The sequence below is a fragment of the Neolamprologus brichardi genome, chromosome 3 (assembly GCF_056152115.1).
Source record: "Neolamprologus brichardi isolate AB-2024 chromosome 3, ASM5615211v1, whole genome shotgun sequence".
Classification (NCBI taxonomy): domain Eukaryota; kingdom Metazoa; phylum Chordata; class Actinopteri; order Cichliformes; family Cichlidae; genus Neolamprologus; species Neolamprologus brichardi.
In genome coordinates this window covers 21,630,906-21,654,920 of record NC_142106.1, presented here as the reverse complement: position 1 = coordinate 21,654,920, position 24,015 = coordinate 21,630,906, and the positions used below count along the sequence as shown (strand labels likewise).

Here is a 24,015-nt window from a genome sequence, read left to right as displayed (position 1 = left end):
GAGGCAATCGCAGTCGACTTAAACCACTCCACCCGAACACGCAGTTTTACAGTATGGGGATATTTTAACCGAAAAAGAAGTGATTCAGTCGTTTGCCGGCTTTGTGAGGTGGAAATGGCCAATCATGGAAGCACGACGGCATCCAGGAGCAGCTTCTGCAAAGGACAAACCACGTAAGTTTTCAACTTTTTTACTAACGCTAGTTTTTACCCGTTAATTCATGCAAAATGAGTCGGAATGCGCGCAGGCTGATTATCAGAATCGGCGAAAGACGAAAATGTGAGACAGCGAATTGGCCGCAGGAAAAATGTTAACAAAGATAACGCACCACCTGCTAAACGTAGCCGTGGTGGACACTGTTACAACATTGTTAAAGTGCTTGCAAAAGCAAAATGACAACGAACTCTTGATTTGTCAAATTTAATGTGTTTCATCCTACTTGAACGCTGTTTTTATACGTAATGCTTCTCCAGCTTGATCTTATAGGACAAAGTTATGCCATCTAATGACTAGAAAGCAGTGCACCAGTAAAGGTGCCACCAGCTATGGCTGTTTAAACGTTATTTTTTGCAGCCATCACGATTACTGCATATCATATGTTCAACATTGGGGATTATCATTAACCTTTTACTGTTATGCTATGAAAGCACATGGCATAACTCATCTCATCTCAACTCATCTCAACCAGATCCTTATCAAATTATTTTGATATTATGCTTTCCATATAATTATTTTGTAATTATTCGACTTCATCTGTGTGCTGTGTGTGATTTATGATTTCAGGAACAAACAGTCTGGAGGACTACTGTCAGAGAAGAAGTACACCATGCACCCCCCAGGAGGTGGCTGTACTTACCGAGAGCGTCTTATCTATGATTTTAAAAGACAAGAGACCACTTGCTGTGGGTGAGGGATTCACCACTTTCCAACAGGTTACACTCTGCTGTCTAGGCATCATTTTACAAGCATGATGGAGAGAAAGTATGAAACTTCAGTGGAGAAACTAAGAAATGAACTAAAAAAAAGCCACATCCAAAATCTCCCTTACCACTGATGCTTGGACGGGTCACAGAGTCCTACTTAGGGGTAACTTGTCATTTCATTATTTGTTCAAAGACGCCATTGCTGCTGTTTGTATATTATTAATTTTTTGCTATGATTTCCTTTGTTATATTTGTTTTGCAAAACATTAAATTTTTTGTTAAAAACAGAAGATTGTACTACAATGTTATTGTGGATTTTGTTTTGTGAATGAAGAGCACTTTTTGGCAGAATGCAAAGTGAATGTTACATTTTGTTTGTTTAAAGACACCATTGTTGCTGTTTATTTGAAATGTTTTGTTAACTTTTCCTTTTATATATATTTGCACATTTCATTTCTTGTTAAATGCTATCTCTATTGTATTGATTGTACGACCTCTACAACTTTATTTTGCAATTTTTTTTATTAAAAGGTCTTCAAATGAATACATTTGTGTTTTTCATTTATATACATAAATTAGTAAATGTGAAATTGCTATACAAGTCAAATAATGGGAAAAAAATCGTTAATCGAATCGAATCGAAATCGAATCGGATTAAAAAATGAATCGTTAGATTAATCGATGCATCGAAAAATTAATCGCTAGATTCATCGATTAGGAAAATAATCGTTTTGCCCAGCCCTAGTCTGAATCAAGGAGGTTGTACACAGACAACATATTTTTGGGTGGACATCCAGCCTCTGTTTTCCGGGTAAGAAAGTTTCTGTTCACCAGAACCTCCTCTTTTTTCAGGTCATGTCTGTAGTGCTTTGCAAGTTCATTCAAGTGTGGTTCACTCAAGAAGTTCTCAGATTTAGGACTGCATGCCTGGATGCCTTTTAGCAACCCTGCATCTACACTGCAAAATCTTTGATCAAGCTCGCCAACCATCCGATCCACACAAGGGAAAAGTAACTCTCTTTTCAATGTGTCTGAGTTGTTCAATTCAGTGCGTGAACCCACAGTTGCCTCCAGGACAAAATCCTCCATTTTCCTCTGTTTGTGCCTTGTCTTGGCACCTGGTTCAGGGATACTGTGGGTGTTACACAGGGCCTTGGTTTTCTCATACAACTCTGTAGCAAATGCATCTGAGTGTTTACCCTTAAGTGTGTCATACACAGCTTGTTTGCAGATAAAAGCTTCTGCCAGGTCTAAAGTCTCTTTCTGTAGGAATTTGTGGAGTCCTTCGGTTACAGACAGAATCGACTGAAACATCAGTAGTGCATAGACTGCTGAGAATTTGTAGAGCTTTGCTCTGAGACCAACAGCTATGGGGGATCCAATTGCAGATAGGCACTCCAAAATGGCAGGCAATGTCTCAAGAACTGCACTGATTGATCGCAACTGACATGCCCAGCGAGTGTTTGAAAATTGCACAATCTCAGTTTTTGTCAATCCAAGCTTTGCCTGAGTCTCCATGAACTTATGATGATTGCCTAGGGAGGTGCTGAAGAAAGAATACACACACTCCAACAAGCTGAAAAGCTCCACAGCCTCTGGGACAGCCTTGCAAGTATTGCACAAAACCAGGTTGAGTTGATGAGCATAACAATGCACATAGATAGCCTCAGGATGGAGCCTTCTCAAATGTGCTTGTACACCTCCGGTGGAGCCACTCATAACGGCTGCACCATCACATGTTTGTGCTACACACTTAAGCTCTGCAAGACCATTGTTTTGGATCTGCTGCTGAATCTCATTTGCAATGGACGGGGCATCAAATGATTTTATCTCTGCAAGTGCAAGGAAACCTTCACTGCCCCCTCTGACACGTACCTGACACAAACAGCTAACTGCTCTGCCTTTTCATCCCTTGCCTCATCTGCCATGATGGCATAGACTGTGTCATTTCAGATACAATGACACTAGTAACTTCCTGGGCACAACAGTCAATCATGTCATTCTGGGATGTTGGTGAGATATACTGTGCATTTGATGGGGGATTATGTTTTAAACTTTGGAAATTTAGAGGAAATGTTTTTTGGACAACAAATGAGTCACGTTTTAAAAACAGTTTGAATAATCTGCGCTGCCAAACAGACATTTATGAAGCGCTGGCTATAACACACATGCTTACTGTGTGAAAGGACCCGCGATGTCTTGGAGCAGAGAACCGCTTTGTATTGTGGCTTTTCTCTTACGCATAAGCAACGCCAGCCTGTCAGAAATGCTCTGTGTGGGTAGAAAATAGTCTGCACCGGCGCTGGTCCTGACGTGAAATGGTGAGGGTCTCACGCTCTGAGGAACGCTTCATATAGGACCGGGTGCTTCCAAAAACAATAGATGGGGGGCCGATAAGTCTGGGGGCGATACACCTGCTGGGCATGTTGCTGGCTACTTCAGAAAATAGGCGAGACCCTGCTCGACTGGTACATCTGCGGGGCTTTTACCTTCTCGAGGAATTACAAAAAGAGCTGATACCGGCCACTTTAAACAATAGGTTGGGCCCTTGTTCGCATGGTACTCTCAACAACTAAGTGATACACCTATCTTTTGTCTTCCTATGGAATCACAACAGTTAAATGATACCCGCGGTGGGCTTTTGCAATCCTGAACAATTTCAAACAATTAACCAGCTGTTGAAAAGACGGAGCGGGTCTGTGCGACTGGTTTTAGAAGTATCACTGCAGCGTTTATTTTCTAAAGGGTTGAATGTTATTTGCGACCATCTGTTGTGTTAAAAACTACTCTACAACTATGAAACCCCTTACGGAAGAAATTCCCGTTTGATCCATTTTTAAATAAATAAAATGTTTGCATCACTGCATGCTGTGACATCAGAATCACAAAATGAGTGTGATTAAAACACTATTAGTTTGAAAGAGCGATACTGGCTGCTTTGGGGGAAAAGGTGACATCGTGTGCAACGTGTTTTAGAAGTAGCCCAATAGCGTTTATTTTCTAAAGGGCTGAATGTTATTTGTGACCATTTACTGTGTTAAAAAACTAGCTGGCTCTGTCTCCCTCTTAGTTCAACATTCCGAAATCCCGATTTTTAAATAAAATGATCGCATCAACCCGTGAAAGAAACCCCAGTAGATGCGTAAAAAGTAGTTAGATTAAAAATTAGGGGTTTGATTAAATTAAACGCTTGTGAACAGGCTGACATTGCCCATTTAGAAGAAATTCCCATTTGTGCCGTTTTTAAAATAAAATGCTTGCATCGCTGCATGCTGAGATATTGTCAGAATCACAAAATTAGTGTGATTAAAACACTGTTACCAACACTTTTGACTAGATGTAAATAAAAAGCATTCCAGCTTTGTTGATGCGCACTGTGAAGCAAAACGGCTTCCACCCCTCCACGCAAAAACAAAGAATTGCTCTTAAGAACACATATGTCTGCATAACTGAATGTTGAGACATGCCAAAGCGATAAAATAGTTTAATTAAAAACCCTATGGTTTGTTTAAATTAAAACCCAGTTAAAAACACATAAACTCATAAAATCTCTCTGACGCCCTGTGTGTTTCCACACATGAACTCGCATACCCCGAGCACACCTGAACGCGCATGCACACACGAACGAAACCTGTCAAACAGGTTGTCAATCGGGTATTGTGCCAAAAACTGATTTCCGGTATTTGCCAAAAACTGATTGCTCGTATTTAAACTGCTATAACTTGTTGGGCTATAATATGTGAAACATGTCAAATGCATCCCTCATGGATGACATAAAGTCATCTTGAACCACAAACAACATTCGTGTAACAAGGTAGAAGCTGCAATCAGTTTTTGGCAGGGACTTTTATATAACCTTTATTTATGCAGTTAAAAAAATCTCATTAACATGAAAAATGTCTTTTGTAAGAGTAAGTTGGCCAAGAGGACAGCAGAAATGGCAGCAAATATTACAATAGTTCTGTAAAAATATTTTAAGTGGGGATAAAGGACCGGATTGGTTATAATTTAAGTACAATAACACAGAGTTATAAAGATACTTTAAAAACAGATAATTTTTTAATTCTCTATATAACCCCTTTGTAAACCCTGTTCACCGAAGTCTATTTACGAACATACGTAAAGATATTACGCATAAAAAATACACAGAAACATTGGAAATCAGTTTTTGGCAGACTATCACTTTTTGGCATAACACCGGTTTGGTTGGCCGCCATATTGGACTAGTGCCATCGTATTACTACTCATATGTGTGACTAATCGCATCCGGTGGGAAAAAAAATTATGTTTTCTCCCTTAGAGGGAGGGGGGTCTGTGGAGGGAGAAGAATAAAAACAGAGGGGCCGGCACACACTTTTCTATGCACAGACAAGATGGAACCTTTCACTCTGCAACCCTGCGTTCCTCTGTACTTGGACGGGGAAGAGATCTGCTCTCCCGACGCCACAAGCATGGGAGGCAGCGGCGACTGGTCCTCATCGGTGATCAGCGACACCCCCGTCACTGTCTACGGTAACAGATGCAATGTGGCCGATGCTCCGCGGAGAGAAGAGAAAAATAAGAGCTTGCGTGTTTTTGCCACTGCCACTTTGTAAATAAACGCCACACACTTCATCAGTCTGCTGCCTGCATTTTGGGTCCTCATTCTCACAACACCTCACGGCTCGCCCCGGCAGCCGTGACATTCATCTTCATTTTTAATGAAATTCACACAGTTGGATGTATTATTTTGACTTCATACCCATTTTTTCAATAAAATGAAAATTGTGAGTCATTAAACAATCCAAGATATTTTTATTTGTTCATGGTGGAAGCAGGTGTTGCAAGTATTTTCCATATTCTCTTCTTAAATCAAATAGTTTTTCACTGTTTCCAGTTAAAGTTGTGGAACAATGAAATCGGCCAGTGGTCTCTGCAAGGCAGAGTCAGCAGATGTGAGCCAGCAGTTCATCATGAGAGGAGAGGCAATGCTATAGTCATTGGCATCGCCGCTACAAAAGAAAGGGAGGGGAAAATTTCATTTATGTTTACATAATAAAATATGGTAAATATCATAAACAACAACAAAAAACAATATGTACCTAGTAACATTGATCTCCTGGTTTTTAATCTTTAGTTTTGTAGCCGCAACTTGTTGTACCTCCTCATAAACTGCTGACTTTAGAGCTGGAAAAAGAACGTGAGAACAAACAAACATTGAATATCCACACAACAAAGTCTTTTTACAGAAAGCACCACCTTTGGGTGCAAACTTTTGTAATAATAATATGATGCAAGCAAATGCTGCACACACTTCACAAGTAATGGTATGCAACATTTGAAAAAGAAATGAACTTTTCACTCACCTAAAAGTCCATCAGTGTTGTTGGCTGAAGGATGCTGTCTTAAAACTGGCCAAAGGAATTTAATGCTGTTCTTCTTATGAACTAAAATAACCAGGCGCATGTCTCCTGCTGCAATGTCTATTTCATTGTTGCGCATAATCATTGTGGCACTGGAAAAATATATAAATATTTGACTTATATACACACACATATATATATATACACACACACACACACACACCTACACACACACACACACACACACACACCTACACACACACACACACACACATATACACACACACACACATATATATATTAAAAGTTTCAAGTATATTTTGGCAGATTTTAGCCCTGCTGATGTTGCCCTGTATTAGAAAGGTAAGTATAACATACAGTAGGAAATATGTTAATCAAATTCCAATATTCTAATACTATGATTCGTGAGTTGAGTCACTGAAAGTAATTCAAGCCATTAAATACCATGCAAGTCTCATTTAACCACATGTGAATACGGACACACATCTGTACACAATGCTGAGAGTATTGTAGTATTGAGTAGCCTTGATCATTATACTGTAAAATCACCTTCCAGCAGTGACCAGATCCTGTCCAGTGTGATGTGTTTCTGTCTGTCCATCTCGTACAGTGACCCCTTTGGTGTCAATCTCAAAATGCTTGTTAGTTTGGAAGTGTATGAAAATTCTCTTGAAACCTCCGGTTGCAACTGAATCAAGCTCACCATTCACAAACAGCTCTAGCACAAAAGAGAAGTGCAACTCAAAACCACACCACAAGTTGGAGGATTGTTATAACAACGGAGATGAGGTAGAACCAATAATGAAATTTTATTTCACAGGAAATACAGCTGAGCTAATTAACAAGAGTTCATTAGCTCAGCGAAACTGAAGACTACTGACCCCTGCTGGGATGATGAAGAAGTTTAAGGCTGAGAGCACCACTGACATCAAAGCACAGCGGAACAGTCTGATTCTCTGCTTTTAACAAAAACCTGTGGAGAAGAGGAGCTAGAGATACATAGATACAGAGTTAGAATGGAGATATAAATTTGACTTTTCTCTTAGCCAAAAATCAAGCACTTGCATACTCGTTTTTAGTTTCATTAACATGTACAATTTTGAAGGTTTTTGAAAGAGGGATTTGTTATTACATATAAAATATAGAGCCTGACTTATGGAGTATTTCATTCCTAAAAAATTGTTTGTTTTTTCCTAGCTGTTTTTCTCATGTATTATGTGATTGTTAAAACAAAACAAAAACAACAAAGTAATTGAAAATATTTTTTTACTCTAATATGTCAAAGAAAACTAAATAAATGAATTAAATATGAGTTTTGAGCCTGGCACATCAGATGTTATTGTAGGTTCAGATTTCTGTTAAAGTGGGTAATGCCTAATGCGGATGTTTAAAAATTTCAGAAAATTATTATTAAAAATAATTATATATATATATTTAACTCCAACTATATGTATTTAATACAGTACCATCAGTTGGTTGCAGAGGATTGCCATGAGGTGAATAATGATGTATGAATATATCAAGTAAGGTTTCTGTAAACAGATTTACAAAATTCTAGTTACATACATTAATATTGCAAAGCCAAAAGAAAAAAAAGTTAAAGTTTATTGTATGGCTGTGGAATATATTTGTGTAGTAAACATCAACATTTTCTGATGCATTACAGCAAAATACTCAACAGATATGTTAAGTTTTAACTGTTACCCAACCTACGATGTAAATGTAGATAATTCAATTATTAGAATGACTGAAGAGGCTTATCCAGTTCCTTATTAGTTGAACACTGGTTGGTGTTACATATATAGAAATAGAAAATAACAGCTGTGAACTACAGTACACTACAAAAAAAGACATTTACCTCTTAAATTAGGTTGTTTTTTGTGGGATTGAGATCCAGAGGGCGAGGCTGAATGTTAGAATTAAATACATTAGTTTCTTTAAAAAAATACCATAGAAAATCTTTAAAGAAACAACTCTAAAATATAGCATTTAATACTCTTTTTTCCAGCAAAAAACTGAAGCAGAGACACATCCACACAATTTCATAAACCTGATTTCAATGGAAAACCAAATAGTATTATGAAAACGGGTGAGGTAGAAGAACAATTAATAAGCAATTTTTCAGTTATGTAATTTAAACTTATCCACCTTCACTACATCTGTTCCTGGCAGCTTCACTGTTACACCTCTTTACCTTTCATTTATACAAATGTATTCTGTTGTTTACTGAATTTTCTCCAGAGAATACCTCCACTGCTCTCGGTTCTCTTCCTCCTTTCCCTATTGTCACTACATACTACTTTTGAATTCATATGACTTTTTTTTCATGTTACTTTGGAATATTCTGGGGTTTTTTTTAGTCTAAGCATTTGATATTTTACCGGTGTAATAAATTTAAGCAGGAAATCTCTTAATGGTAGTGTAGTATTTGAATTACAAGGATCACTATTCCCTATTATTACTATACTCACTAAAAAAAAAACTCTCTAAAATAAACCACAACAATCCTTTAAATGTTGTGTCAAATAAGGATTTATATCATCTTGCCACAAAAAAACTAAACTTACTTTTTATGCATTTTCAAATGATAGAAACATGTTTTACTCAAAAACGCAAAGTAAAAACAAATCAAAACAAAATGTAGCAAAAACATGCAGCACAATGTTTAAGTGACACAAAATACATAATTTAAATCTGGATTAAAAAAGAAAATAAAGTCAGATAAATTTTAAATTAAAAAAAAAATATGTAACTCCATACTGTCAACAATAGATTGCAAAGGTATGAGAGTTTTCTTATAAGGTTATTTTTTTAAAATCACAAAAGACTGAAAAGCATATAAATCCCAAATACTCACAAAAGTAAAATCCTCTATCTGAAAAAAGATTAAACAAACAGCGATTAATTTACTTTGCAATTTCAAATTAGTCGTAGTAATTTAAAAAAAAAGAAAAACTCACATTAGACTAATACTAAAATTCTGCAAAAATGTTTAGCATTTCTGTGATGTATAAAAAAATTAACTGACATTTACAGTGTTTTTTCCGGTCTTACTGGCCACATTCATGTAGTACTTTATCTGCTTCCCACTATAGAATCACACTGTAGAATTACCAGTTAACAAGTGTGTTAACTCCTATCTCCACGAATTACTGCTGCACTGAAATATTGTGACACACACAGACACACACACACACACACACACACACACACACACTACCAGCTCCATTAAAAAAAATGTTTTTCACTTCATTTAGTTACTTTCCTAGCTGTACTTGCTCATTTCAGTGTAGCTTTAGTTCAAATGTTTATTTGTACTTCAGTTAGTTTAATATTCAGTATAAATCTTTTCAGTAGTTACATCAGAATATAGTATGCAGCATGTGTCATATCATACCTCCATTAACAAATTGTAAAATATCTATCATTTCTCCTGTAACAAGAACAGCAAAAAGATCACATGAAAGTAAGAAATAAGCATCACATTTACATTTATAGTCAAATCAATTTAATTTAATGTATTTAACACCAAATCACATCAACATCTGGGCACTTTGTATTGTAAGGTGAAGACACTGCAATAATTCATAGAAAACCTGAACAATCAGATAACCAGCTATGTATATAATAATGAACTACTCAAATGGCCTAACGGTTTCATGAATGAATCAAGTCATAAACTAAATGTCTTCCTCTTATAAATCCAAACATTTTTTTTGAAAAACAAATTAAAGCAGGAATTGCTTCTATGGAGCAAACTGACGATGATGATAGAAGCTATCATTATTATTATTATTATTATTATTATTATTATTATTATTTGAAGAAATTTGGATTGGAAAATTTAAAATAAATGAAAATTAAAAATTAAACTAATGTAGCTCCAAGAAATACTTTCAACAAAGGCAGGCATAAGAGAGGGTTTGCATGGAAGGTTTGAACACAAAAAATTGTAAGGCTTACAAAACCCTACAGAAATCATGTTACATATACATGGTCACTGCCAGTACAAGTAATAATCATAGTCATAGTCATAATATTATATCTGTATTTATAAATGGCATACTAAGGAGGAGTAATGCTGCAAACTACGAAACATTTTTGTAATATTTATTGAGAAGGTTCAGATAAATTTATGGGAAACGTTTGAAATTTAACTGATGAGTCAGATAATGAAAATGTGTTTAATCCTATTTGAATTAATTAAGCATTAAGTATTAACTGTAGGGTATTGCTGTTTAATGCTATACCATCAAATTGTGTAATATATTCAGTAGTACAAGATGGTAGCTATGTATCCATTTTTTTCCCATTGCTTTAAAAAATGTACTTAAAACTAAGTTAAGGGTTCTCATATTATACTAAACTACATTTTTAGGGAAATAAAATGTCTTAATATTTAAATTAGAAAACACCATATTAAAAAGTAGAGGTTGAAAATGTGCATGTAGGTACAGTATGTAAGAGTCAGTTGTTAAACTGTTGTATTCTGTCAAAGTGAATACTTAACTATGGTAATGTGTTGTGGTTTTTTTTTTGACATTTTTATCTCCATAAAAAGAAAAATGCATTTTATTTAATTCTATCCTAACAGAGTACCTGGATCAAGTGAGGAGAACCAGCCCTCAAAGGCTCTCTCAACAGCAGTTGTTGCTGAAAAGAAAAAAAGAATTAATTGATGTGGAAAAAAACATGACAGTATTTCAATCAAATGTAAAACAATTTTACAAATGCGCACTAACCTAAATACCAAACCTGAATAAATATTGATCATTTACATATATTTTTTTAACTGTTAACTTTTTAACTATTCTGATCATTTTCTCTTATTAGAAAAACCTTCCTGTGCACAAAATGTCTAAAAGTACACGTACAATCGCTTTTACTCACTTAAACCTTAACAGCAGGCTGACATTATTGTTAGCTTACAGAACTATCCTGAATATTTCTGCTCTCAGCTAATATCACATTAGATAACCCTTGAGATGGTCAAAAGTGCTTAGACTGACAAAAAAAACGTAAGAATTTAAGTGCAATAAAATTATGCTTTTATAATTATAAAAAATTGAATAATCAGAATAACTTGACTTCTTGCTACTGGTGGACTTGGTCTGTAGCTTGCCTCTTGTGCAGCTAAAAAGTTGAAGGGAAAGAGGCTGGCTGACAAAGTTGAAGTGAGATGGCTCATAAACAAATGGGCATCTTCTTTAATAGGCCACGATGTACTGTATCTGAGATAGCAGCTGCTCTGTATCTAATGCAATTGCTCCGAGTGGTCGTAATAATTTCTGACATCCAAATTTGTGTCATCAAAGTGTAGTCACCCTCACTGTTTCTTTATCTTGATGTAGTAAAGCTGTCCCTGTGCAGTATGGAATCATTTTATACAGGACAATGTTTATAGTTTTCTGAGACTATAAGGAGAAATTTTTTTTTGTTTGTGTGTGTCAATGTGTCACACACAATATAGACAAAGAAAATGTCATTGTGTTTATGCTTGTGGATCATATTATACACATTTGTAACACTTTGAGACGTATTTCTGTGCATAAACAAAAATATGAAATATAGAAAAAAAAAGTCTTAAACAGTTAAAGTGTTTTTGTTAAACCTCTAGAATTAAAGCTAAAACTTTCGGTGGTGTACAGAGTCATAATTACCAAAAAAGCAAACTCATACTATATTTAATGTCATTTTGGTGTAAAGTTCTTTTAAGTATTTAATTTTTTCAGTGAGAAATGTAAATATCTGCATTTAGGAAGAGAAAATAATGAAATAATAATGAAAATAATTTTTAACAATTAAAAGAAAACGTCATGATGAATACTACTCTTTTGCATTGTCTTTGTTTGTGCTGCTCACCAACATTATCACTCCTGTGACCAGTAGAAGTACCACGGTGTCTTGAAATGGATTGACGTCCAGGGGGCTTCCTTCTCTGTGGTGCTTCACTTTCCTTGGGTTTATGAAGCACATGTATGGTCTCTCCCAGAGGCTTTGTGACAACCATAGATGTGAGCGGCGTCACAAAGCTGTACTTCAGTGAGAGACTCAAAGCCTCCTTCTTCACTTGCTCTTTCTCAGGTCCAGATAACTGGAGCCTGTGTCATAAAGCATTAAGTAAATATAATGATTGATTTAGTAGTAATATATGATAAAGTAATTTACACATATTTACGTATCTTTAATTCTTCCATGTCCCCAGGTATTCCCTGGCAATTTAAAATTACAGTTTGAGTCCCAACTTTGGAAAATTAAAGAACATTTTAGTGGAATCTAATATGGACATAGAAACATGGGAAAAAATAGATAAACTCATTGTTATGTAAACATCCTTCCTTCTTTTTATTTGACATATTTGTGGGAGAGTTGACTTTAGAGCCAAGATGCTGAATTTTAACTGTATTCTGCTGCTGTAGTAAACATAATTTCCTGTCTTTGTTGTAGCTGTAGATTTTTAACTTGTTTTGTAAATTGCAGCTTAGTTGTTGAGACCGTGGGATGCCATCTATGTCATGAATAAGCACACAACTTCGGAAGCTGATTCAAAACTCTATAGTGGACAAATTGTTTCTTGCCAGGGAAAACATTTTAAAATGGTCGCTGAGTTCTTCAAACATGATCAATCTTGGATGGAAAGAAAGGAAACTATGACTCTCCTTCTCCTTGCCCATAAATTCATGCTACATTGTAACTATTAATGTTACTTTTGACCAAACGAACTTTTGCCTTTTGGACTGCAAGTCACATTAAATGATCTAAAGACGTTACCTTGGGTTTCAGGGAAATATATGATGGGCCTTATCCAATATCACAGATTAGTTATGCACTCGACAGTTAATGAAGAGAAAAATTTGTGTTCCTGCCCTTTAAAAAGTAGCTGATTAGGAAATAACACAAGAAGTGGGACAGCAGCCGTGTGATGTGTGGAAACGGAGGACTCGAATGCAGCACTTACTTGGGATGCAGGGTGATTTATTTACAGAAAACAGAACACAAAGTGGGGATGGCAAAACAGAACTAAGGATAAACTAAACCTGATTAACCTGACGAGACAGGGGAACACTAACACCAGGGACCAACAGAGGGAGCACAAACCCAGAAACCCAGTATCCAAAACACAAACCATCCCAAAACAGCCCACAAATAATAATAATAATAACATCAATAAATACACTAAACACAAAATCACTGAGTCACGGACTCAGGACCATGACAAAAGATGGCATATATGGTACTTACTCTTTGTCCAGAAGCTGTTTAACTGTGAGGTAGGCCCAAACTCTTTGGATAAGGTCATCAGACACACTTCCACCAGATTCCACAATGGCATTTGGGTCAGAAAATACTAACCTTCTATTACTCTGTCATAATTAAAATATATTGTAATGTCAATATGCAGGGAAAAAAACTTTCACAAGATTACAGCTGATAAATATCTTAGATCAAACATTACCGAAATAGCCACAACTTGAGGTGTGAAGGTTTCAATGCCATTGTCTGTGATCTGTCCGGCCACCACAATCTCAGAACCATTATAATACTGACTGAAGTTAGTCTGGGTTAGATTGGTCCCACCCACATAGATCATTGTCACATCTGTCAGCAGAGGAGTTGCCACCTCTTCATAGAAACCCTGTTGACATACAGTGTGGACATGATACAAATCATGCTAATTTCTTCCTAAATTTGTAGTGATTTCAAATCATGTGGTAGGAAGAATACAAAATACCTTCAGCTGTAAATCAGCATCAGAGTCTACATAAATCCGTCGTGCCACACCGTTATTTTGCAGCGACATTTTCTTAAGGAACTCAAAATCAACATCAAAACCAAAACCCAGACAGTAAACTGGGAATTTGCCTGCAACAGCCTCTCTGACATTTGACTGTATTTTCTCCAGATTTGTCACCCCTGAAAATACATAAGACGCAGTCAGTTCAGCTCAAAAACAATGGAATCCCACACTTGATAAAACAAAAAGCTAAAACGAAAAATATTGAATAACTGATCTGTACTCATTAATCTCCCTGCATTCTTGAGTGTTGTGCTGCAAATTCTTTACATCACACATGCTGTCCAAACTCCATGCTGTCATCATCACTCCAGCCTTGCCTGCCTTCTACAAGTGCTAAAGCTCTCAGTGCTCTTCTATCAGCCTGCCTTTCAGACTCATTTGTTGTACCTCCTCATTTGTACCTAGTTGGAGATCCTACACCTCTACCTCTGCATCTAGACTCTGAGAAGTCCTGTCCTACCGTTACTAGACTCCACTCTGCCATGTTGATTTGTCAAAGTCTTATCGCCAACTCTCAAACTGTTCTTCATTAAACCATGTTCAAGTCTTTCAAATGAGCTCTCCTTATTGAAATCACAATAAAATCATTGACTAAAATCATTAAGTCCGGAAGTATTTGTGCACATTTTTGTACAGGTGTTATCTGTTACAACCTTTGGTTGGCTGTCCATCTGTGAGGAGTATAAGGATTGATGCTGAACCTTCTCTGTCATGTGTGTTCAGCATATTTGCTCCTTGCAGCAGTGCTTGATTGATGTCTGTGTCTGAAAGTCAACAACAGAGTTTCAGTACTATAATTCTTCTGTTAACTGTTTGATATTAAAAGATATATACTGATTTCTGCAACTCCTCACATCCTCCAGCTTGAATGTTGCATGCAAAGTTTTTGGCGCTTTCCACATTTTTACTGTTGGCCTGAACAAGTTCCAATTTCCAGGGAAAAATGTTGCCATCAAAAGTGATCAAACCAAAATGGTCATCTTCTGCCAGGTCATTCAAAATATGGATTAACGCAATCCTAGTCTGGGCAAAAACAGCATTTACACCTTACAGACTTTTATAAAAGATTTAAAAAAGACATTAAAAGAAATAGTGTTTTCGTAAATGATAGACATATCAGACCCTTTAAACCATTTACCTGCTCTATTTTTCTGCCTTGCATTGAGCCACTTTTGTCAATAACAAAGACGACATTTTTGGAAATTCGGGGAAGATTGGATGGAGCAAAGTGATGAACAAAGTACCCAGCAGATTTCTAAAGAGCAGGAAAAAAGATTGCTTTAGTCAAATTTTTATTTAATAGCCAGACAAAGGATATGGTACTTATTTGCAAAACCTTTTCTGGCCCATGCAGTTTTATGTTGTGTGCAAATTGCTAATTGATCAGGGTTTACCTTGATGTCTCCCAATCCATTGTTCCTGTTGACATCATAAACAATAACCAGATCTCCATTCATACCCTGCTCTCCACAGTTGTCACACATTGTCTGTTGATCCACTGTTGGATAGAAATACACCCATGCCTAGAAACAGAAAGAATTGCATTCTTTAGACTCTTCATCGAGTGAGAGGTCAGTGATTTTAATTTCTGTCAAAACACTGTCCTGTACTTCTCATTGCTTTGGCTTGATAAATCTAAAAGGTGCATATACAAGTCATTGTTACCAAAAGGTTTGGACACTGTAGATTAGAAATAAAGAGAAAATGCTGTGATTTTTAAACAATTTAAACTCCCCATTGAAAAAAAAAAACAACTCGGGAGTTTTTTGTTTGAGGTTCAATAAAAGTCTCGTAATGCGTTTAATGCATAAAATATTAAAGGAAATTTAGAATTCATTATTATGAGTAAAAGTGGGGAATTGCTCAACATTCTGACATATATAGCGCAGGAAGACTTCAATAGTTCCAGCCTAACATGACCCAAAACAACAATGCAAATACTGTAGGATTCGATTACATTATGTCACTTAATCCCAGAGATATGATACAGCACACAGGGACAGTTGAAGTCAGTATATAACAGATGTGATCATTGGGCATTCAGTTGGTACTGCATTAACAAAATTTGTAGTTGTAATCAATTTGTGGGCGGCTGTGGCTCAGGGGGTTGGGAAGCATATCTGTAACCGGAAGGTCGCCGGTTTGATCCCTGGCCTCTCTGTCCTGGTCGTTGTGTCCTTGGGCAAGACACTTTACTACTTTACCACTTTACTGGCGCAATATGGCAGCCTCGCTTCTGTCAGTCTGCCCCAGGGCAGCCGTGGCTACAAATGTAGCTTGCCTCCACCAGTGTGTGAATGTGAGAGTGAATGAATAGTGGCATTGTAAAGCGCTTTGGGTGTCTTGAAAAGCGCTATATAAATCCAATCCATTATTATTATTATTAATCACTATCTTCTTCTATCTCTCATTCACACACATGCATTCTGTCATGTTTCTTGTTTCTACCGACGTTCATTCCTCTTCTCTCTAGAGCATACCTCCACCTTTCCTCACTACAAATCTGTCACTTCAGCGACACACATCACCACTGTTTCTCATGCAGTCCCACAGTTCTACTTGGCAATCTATCATACGTCATGTAAATCAACTGACTTTTTACTCTTTATCCTCTTCGTAGCTGCCCTAACTTCCTCCTTAATAATCCTCTGCACTTCATGATTCACTGTCATTCCTCCATCTGTCCTCCTTTCTGTCTCATTTTCTTCAGTTCCTCAAATTATTTATTCAATTTTTCAACAAACTCTCTTCATTTGTTAATACATTACCATTACCTATTACGCTAACCTGCTGCATATTCTCTCCAGTTTGATCTCTCAATCTCAAAGTCCTTTTCTCCTTTCTTAGTGTCCAGCCTCACATACAACCCACTAAGAGCCTTTTCCTTTGCCACATCTCTTTGCTGTATGCATAGATTTTTTTCTAGGCTTCCTCTTATTGCAAACTGCTGTGACTCTTAGTGTTTATAAAACTGACTTTTGTGTTATAACTGTACCTGTTTATTAACATGTGTTTTGGTGATGGCATTAGCGAGGGCTTTGGTGCTCAGGCCTCCTTTCACATCGATGAAATTGATGCCGGCTTCCTCGTGAATGTACACATCCACCTGGGAACAAGTATAATAAAATAAAACAGAAGATCTAATCATGTGTGGTCTTATCTCAGCATTGTTTTCCTAAACAATCACTGAACAGATACCAAGATGGAAGTCACCTTGAAGTCTCTGACAGGCTGCATGGGTCGAGCATGAATTTGCAGCTCATACTTGCCATGTTTGCGTTTCATCAGTTCCTCATATGTGAGTTCAAAAGTGACCTTTTTGTGAGCAGCCACAGTTACAGAGGTCTTAAATTCCTCCAGAGTCCTCCCTACAGAACTGTAGCAGAAACAATAATTACTTCATATAAATGCATTTAAAAATCAGTTATTCCTGAAGAACAAACTTGATTTTTGAGTAAACTGACTAAAAGGCAAGGATTAAAGTGATATTTGGCAGGTGGGAGGACCCCTAAGATCAGGTAGTATGCAGTGTAGTGTGGGGAAAAGAATTACTTTGTAATAAGTCACATACTAATCCCTTTTGTGAGCTTTTTTTAATTTTATTTTTCTTTGTGTAAAGAGTGTGCTCAGCTAACCTGCTAACCTCCAGTTTTCACTGCTCTTTGTGGATTTGGACAACTGCATTCAAAAGTGTACAAACTTATGTAAGCTATAGCCTGTGGCTAATTTAGTACACTTAAATTGTTTTGTACACTCCTTCAGAAAAACAGAATTCAGCAAAACATCATGAATTGGTTCAATATCTGATTTAAAATATCTACAATAAATGAGGATATGACATGTAAGATTTAACTTTCTAATCTAACCTACTGAGCTGTGCAACCCGGGATGTCATTGTTTCACTTTAATCCCTGCTAAAAGGTTTTTTCCTCCTCACACAGTTAAACAAAATTAATTTTAGAGAACTGAAGATACAGAAGAAGACATTAAAAAAATGTTACTGAGAATTTTTTCACATAAACCTTTAAGTTAATTAATGAATTTAAATACCTGACAAGCCCAGCACTTTCACCACGGGACACAGCTTCAGTGTACTGCTGCTGAGCTTGCTCCTTAGCTTTCACAACACCATCATAAACTTGGCCATCGATAAACCTGAAGAGGACCAAGAAAGCCCTTGTTTACACACTACTAAATATCAGGCAATTTGTTCTTCAGTGTAGAATTTACAAATGTCTCTGGATGGTTACAGATCACTTTAACTTCACACACATTTGGAATTTACTGATGAAGGCATTCTTGGGAATCCGAACATGGAATTCAATTTCCTTTGACTCATCCATACGATTGGCCACATGGCTTGTGATGACAGTGGTGGCATAACGACTGGTCACTGTGGAGTTGATGTGAAAGCTGTAGACGTCCCAGTCATCCTGAGAAAAAACGACAGGGTTAACCGATCTCATTGGCTGGTTTCAGTGGAATTTTATTGGTCTCCCTGCAAAAACCCTAAAATTAGTTTTCATCTAGTGTTCAGTGCACACACTCAAAAGAACATGACACTCACTTACATTTATACTTTTACTTTTTATGCATCACAATGGGAGTTGTTAGAAATATCCAACACATGTTTCCATAGTTCAAACAACTAAACAAGCCAAATTTACCTTAACCAATCAACACCATCATCAAATAACAAGCTCAAACAATTAAAATGAGATCTGTGATTGTGGATGCACAGAAAGGATAAGGTAGACATACAAACACATACAGTTAGAATTCTTTCACTTCATGGGACATTACATGATGTTATATTGCTTAGCAGAACACTTCATCTTACCCAAATCCTTCTTTTTGTCTCCAAAGTAATGCGCAACTGCCAGTGTTAATGTGTCAGCTGACTTGTACACACACACAGCACATGAACAAAAATGAATGAAAAAATCCTGAGGATTGTCACAAGAACCTTCAACCCACCGAGTTTGGTGTTGAACTGACAGAAAGATGCTGAGACACAAAATATTCAATCGCACACCTCAGATATCTCATTATCTGTGAAATATTAATTGCAGAGGTACATAAAAAGTTTGTTTTCTTTAGCTTTTGGTTTTTAAACTATTTATTTAACCGTGTATATTTAATTTTAAATTTATGGATCTTTAAAGTGGTGCTATGGCCGTTTATGTATTTTGACCCTACCTTGTTTAGCAGTGTGGAAGTCAAAGCCAGCTGCAGCCCAATGAGGGTGAGCTGCACCACAGTTCTCTCCATGATGCCTCCTAGCAGAGCACAAACACAGCTGAAACTGTCTTTTTAAGTCAAACATGGACAACATTATTGTGTACATATATTTTTTTAAAAGGGCAAACTTCACTTTCTCTCCCTCCTCTTTCACCTTCCACCCACACAAAATACTCCCCCAAAGCAGTAATTTACCAGAAATCCGGCAGTTTCTGTAAACTTTAATGTTGACATTGAGGGTCAAACCAGTGCACATCACAAGGACTTTGTCACAACAAGAATCTTTTCTGTGATAGGTAATACTGTTTTGGTCAATTTAAATGAAAGAGACAAATTGACTCCACTCTATTGATGAAACAAGTATGTGAATAATATTGTTTGGTGTCAAGCAAAAATGTATATACTTCAAGTATTTCTAACTTTTTAAAGAAGAAAAAAATCTTTCAAGGTGAGGAAAGTGCTGAGAAAACTCAAGACAGTGATAGCAAATTTAGAAGTCACATGGCAGTTAGTCCAGAATTACATTTATTTGTGTATGTATTTACTTATTTTTCCAGAGTGGATTTCATATGATTGGATTTGTAATATTCTGACTTTCAAACCAGCAAGTCCTTTTTTAAAAATAAAATACTGACAAGACTGACTAGCCTGTGCACTGCCTGGATTGATTACAAGAAGGCCTATGACTCAATGATCCACATATGGATCCTGGAATGCCTAGAACTGAGGGGATTGAACTACCAGAAGGCAACATTGCAGACATAGAGGACAGCTACAAGTACCTGGGCATCCCACAGGCAAATGGAAACAATGAAGACACTGCTAGGCAAGCAGCAACCACCAATTACCTTCAGAGGGTCAGGCAAGTCCTGAGGAGTCAACCAGATCCAGGCTATCAACACCTACGCCCTGCCTGTGATCAGGTACCTGGCTGGGATAGTAAGCTGGCCAAAGCAGGAGATAGAAGCCACTGACATCAAGACAAGAAAGCTCCTGACCATGCATGGAGGGTTTCAACCCAAGTCCAGCACCCTGAGGCTGTACGCTAAGCAGAAGGAAGGAGGCCAAGGTGAGTGTCAGCACCACAGTCCAGGATGAGACAATGTACATCAACGAAAACCCTAATAACAATTAGAGGGGTTGTTGACTCCTTCTTGATGTGCGTAAAACAAGACCGTTTTCTTTTAGGGTTTCTGTTTTTCTGTCTATTGAGCGTTTCTGCTAATGCTCTCCTGTTGTAAAAGAGATGCTAAAAAAAGAAAACTCTTTCCCACACAATACCTGTTCCGAGGGTGTTTTAATAAAATTATTTAGGCCTGATTTCTGAATATGGGCGCACTAAGGGTTATTTTTACACATACGAGGTGGACAGCCTGTAGGTTACAAGCAGATAGAAACTTCTTCTTTTCATTACAAGCGCTGGTGTAGCTTGCCTCCACCCAGCACTATATAAATGCATTCCGTTACTAGTCGGATAATCTTAAAGGTTTTTATTTTATTGCGTCTGTAATAAGATTAAAATAAGAAAGCAAAATAAAACTGCTGTTGGAAAAAATAAATAGATCTTTACCGAGAAAATGGTTATCACGATCATTGTTATGATACTGGAACATTTGAACGGAATTCAAACTATGAGTTTGTCTGTGGAAAAATTAATATAAATATATATATATATATATATATATACACATACATTGGGTGAATGTGCAGTAGTAGCAGCAAGCAGGTGAATTCTGTACATTAATATGAATAGACATCTGACTATTTTACAGAATACACAATATAAACATATTTAAAATAATAATAATATTTAAAGGAATTTGGAATGTACATTGTGCCTGGGTTAAGAGTGTTTGGAAGAGTACTCACATACCAGTATTTAGCCACGTCCCTGCTCAAGATGATTGAAGAAGTTGTGATCATCTCCACCACAATAACAGAAAAAAAACTTTTAAAGAAGGATCAGAGTTTCTTTTTATTATTTCTGACAAACATTTATCACATTTTTGTGGAGCTGAATGTGTTTGAAAAACCTTCAATTTGTTTACTGCCTCATATACCAACTACTACACCTGTTGCACCCTCTCACCTTTGATGGTGTTTGAGGGACAGAAACAATTGAAATGAACACAAACTTAAATGCAACATAAGCATCATGTAAGTGGCTGCCTTATCTCTATGTTTAGGATCATTGTCCTCCTGTTGAGACTGAAACTGAAGGACTGTTTGTTAACTTCAGCTCTGACATTTCTAAACTGAAGTTTATTTATATAGAAGAAAGTGTTAACAAGCTTAAAAGTTGATGTGAGCAGTAAATAAAAGGGTTAAACACACAGTATCGCTCTCAAACTGCTCCTCCTCCTGGAGTGAAGCACAGCCTGATAACCCTCCCTCTTCTTCCTGCTCTTAAACACAGCACCTCCTCTCTGCCCACGTGTTTCCTCGTTCCCTCCCCTTCAGATCTGAACTTTGAAGATGGGTGTAACCAACATGTGGTGACGTGTAAGAGCTGACAGGCTCCATTCACTGCAGAAACATGTTGTTGAGATCAGAGCTCAGACTAGTTTCAGTTTTAAGGAAGAGAAACTCACACAGTCACTGACACTGAGAGGAGAAATGGCACAGAAAGGAGTTCAGCTGGACCGAGAAACCTTCTCTTGTTCCATCTGTTTGGATCTACTGAAAGATCCGGTGACTACAAACTGTGGACACAGCTACTGCATGAACTGTATTAAAAGTTTCTGGGATGAAGAGGACAGGAAGGGAATCCACAGCTGCCCTCAGTGCAGGAAGACTTTCATACCGAGGCCTGTCCTGGAGAAAAACACCATGTTAGCAGCTTTAGTGGAGCAGCTGAAGAAGACTGGACTCCAAGCTGCTCCAGCTGATCACTGCTATGCTGGACCTGAAGATGTGGCCTGTGATGTCTGCACTGGGAGGAAACTGAAAGCCATCAAGTCCTGTTTAGTCTGTCTGGCCTCTTACTGTGAGAAACACCTCCAACCTCACTATGATGTAGCGCCATTAAAGAAACACAAGCTGGTGGCCCCCTCCAAGAAGCTCCAGGAGAACATCTGCTCTCGTCATGATGAGGTGATGAAGATTTTCTGTCGTACTGATCAGCAGAGTATCTGTTACCTCTGCTTGATGGATGAACATAAAGGACATGAAACAGTCCCAGCTGCAGCAGAAAGGACTGAGAAGCAGAAGAAGCTCGAGGTAAGACGACTAAACATCCAGCAGAGAATACAGGAGCGAGAGAAAGATGTGAAGCTGCTTCAACAGGAGGTGGAGGCCATCAATGGCTCTGCTGATAAAGCAGTGGAGGACAGTGAGAAGATGTTCACTGAGCTGATCCGTCTCATCCAGAAAAGAAGCTCTGATGTGAAGCAGCAGGTCAGATCCCAGCAGGAAACTGAAGTGAGTCGAATCAAAGAGCTTCAGGAGAAGCTGGAGCAGGAGATCGCTGAGCTGAAGAGGAAAGACGGCGAGCTGGAGCAGCTCTCACACACAGAGGATCACAACCAGTTTCTACACAACTACCCCTCACTGTCAGCACTCAGTGAGTCTACACACTCATCCAGCATCAATATTCGTCCTCTGAGGTACTTTGAGGATGTGACAGCAGCTGTGTCAGAGACCAGAGATAAACTACAGGACATTCTGAAAGAGGAATGGACAAACATCTCACTGACAGTCACTGAAGAGGATGTTTTACTGTCACCACCAGAGCCAAAGACCAGAGCTGGATTCTTAAAATATTCACATGAAATCACACTGGATCCAAACACAGCAAACACACATTTGTTATTATCTGAGGGGAACAGAAAAGTAACATTTATGGAACAACAACAGTCTTATTCTGATCATCCAGACAGATTCACCGTATGGCCTCAGGTCCTGAGTAGAGAGAGTCTGACTGGACGTTGTTACTGGGAGGTGGAGTGGAGAGGTGAAAGAGTCTGTGTAGCAGTCGCATACAAGAATATCAGCAGAGCAGGGAAGGGCGGTGAATGTTTATTTGGAAAAAATGACAAATCTTGGGCATTATATTGTAACACAAACAGATGTACATTTTGGCACAACAAAGTCCAAACTGTCCTCTCAGGTCCTCGGTCCTCCAGAGTAGGAGTGTACCTGGATCACAGAGCAGGTATTCTGTCTTTCTACAGCGTCTCTCAAACCATGACTCTCCTCCACAGAGTCCAGACCACATTCACTCAGCCGCTCTGTGCTGGACTTTTGCTTTATTACTCTGGTGGAGACACTGCAGAGTTGATTAAAGTCAAATAGAGAAGACAGGTTCATGTTGATCCCTGACCATTATATGTACTTGTGTAGTTTCTAAATGAGGCTTTACATTTTAGAAGCTGAGAAGTTCAGTGGTCCATTGATGTGTGAAAATAATATTGCACTGATTCAAACTGTACTTACATTTATATACCTTACATCAATATAAATCTGAATTTGTTCTTATGGCTGATAATCATGTGAGTTTAAATGATACTACTCTTCATATTCAGCATGTTTGAAATCTGTCATCAGTCTGGTTAGTGGTTTTATTCTGTAGTTGCTGTAGTGGGTTGTCAAATGCAACAATATATTGGAGCTGCAGTGATTCATCAGTTAGTCAATGATTAGAGAACTGATTGTTTTATCATTATTTTAGTCACATTTAAAGCTGGTTCCA

The 24,015-nt window shown here is 37.5% G+C and overlaps 3 protein-coding genes across 8 annotated transcripts; 1 reads left to right on the top strand and 2 right to left on the bottom strand.

Moving 5' to 3' along the window:
* Positions 1–1,664: 1,664 nt before the first annotated feature.
* Positions 1,665–2,657, bottom strand: LOC148103874 (zinc finger MYM-type protein 1-like). Its single transcript, XM_087838230.1, has one exon. It carries the CDS (start codon positions 2,640–2,642, stop codon positions 1,665–1,667), a length of 978 nt encoding a protein of 325 aa, XP_087694356.1. The 5' UTR covers positions 2,643–2,657.
* A 3,040-nt stretch (positions 2,658–5,697) lies between these two features.
* On the bottom strand, positions 5,698–19,406 carry LOC102791504 (inter-alpha-trypsin inhibitor heavy chain H3-like). 2 transcript variants are annotated; one of them, XM_087834007.1, is made up of 23 exons: positions 19,284–19,406; positions 18,357–18,517; positions 18,135–18,239; positions 17,298–17,460; positions 17,080–17,190; positions 15,479–15,607; positions 15,223–15,339; positions 14,939–15,107; positions 14,738–14,848; positions 14,019–14,200; positions 13,743–13,922; positions 13,529–13,650; positions 12,149–12,387; positions 10,886–10,939; positions 9,684–9,719; positions 9,144–9,161; positions 8,145–8,192; positions 7,753–7,818; positions 7,168–7,275; positions 6,836–7,004; positions 6,269–6,417; positions 6,005–6,089; positions 5,698–5,914 (listed from the first exon to the last, which is right to left on the bottom strand). In XM_087834007.1, the coding sequence occupies exons 1-23, from the start codon at positions 19,353–19,355 to the stop codon at positions 5,800–5,802; spliced, it is 2,709 nt and encodes a 902-aa protein (XP_087690133.1). In that variant the 5' UTR covers positions 19,356–19,406; the 3' UTR covers positions 5,698–5,799. The 2 variants fall into 2 exon arrangements, with proteins under 2 accessions (XP_087690133.1, XP_087690136.1); XM_087834010.1 differs by lacking the exon at positions 19,284–19,406 and adding an exon at positions 18,925–19,009.
* Positions 19,407–21,926: 2,520 nt separating this feature from the next.
* Positions 21,927–23,618, top strand: LOC148103873 (tripartite motif-containing protein 16-like). Of its 5 annotated transcripts, XM_087834069.1 has the most exons (3): positions 21,942–21,976; positions 22,112–22,410; positions 22,483–23,618. In XM_087834069.1, the coding sequence occupies exons 1-3, from the start codon at positions 21,942–21,944 to the stop codon at positions 23,616–23,618; spliced, it is 1,470 nt and encodes a 489-aa protein (XP_087690195.1). The 5 variants fall into 5 exon arrangements, with proteins under 5 accessions (XP_087690183.1, XP_087690195.1, XP_087690193.1 ...); XM_087834067.1 differs by having other exon boundaries at positions 22,112–23,618; XM_087834064.1 differs by having other exon boundaries at positions 21,942–22,238; positions 22,317–23,618.
* Positions 23,619–24,015: the final 397 nt, after the last annotated feature.

What these genes read in the sequence shown, in the direction of transcription:
- LOC102791504 (XM_087834007.1), bottom strand. Translation starts at nt 19,355, where the DNA reads ATGGAGAGAACTGTGGTGCAGCTCACCCTCATTGGGCTGCAGCTGGCT. An exon ending in CAACATTCAAGCTGGAGGAT is followed by an intron (nt 14,849 to 14,938) that starts GTGAGGAGTTGC and finishes GTTGACTTTCAG; the next exon opens with ACACAGACATCAATCAAGCA. An exon ending in ATGCTGATTTACAGCTGAAG is followed by an intron (nt 13,923 to 14,018) that starts GTATTTTGTATT and finishes GTATGTCAACAG; the next exon opens with GGTTTCTATGAAGAGGTGGC.
- LOC148103874 (XM_087838230.1), bottom strand. Translation starts at nt 2,642, where the DNA reads ATGAGTGGCTCCACCGGAGGTGTACAAGCACATTTGAGAAGGCTCCAT.
- LOC148103873 (XM_087834057.1), top strand. Translation starts at nt 21,942, where the DNA reads ATGGCACAGAAAGGAGTTCAGCTGGACCGAGAAACCTTCTCTTGTTCC.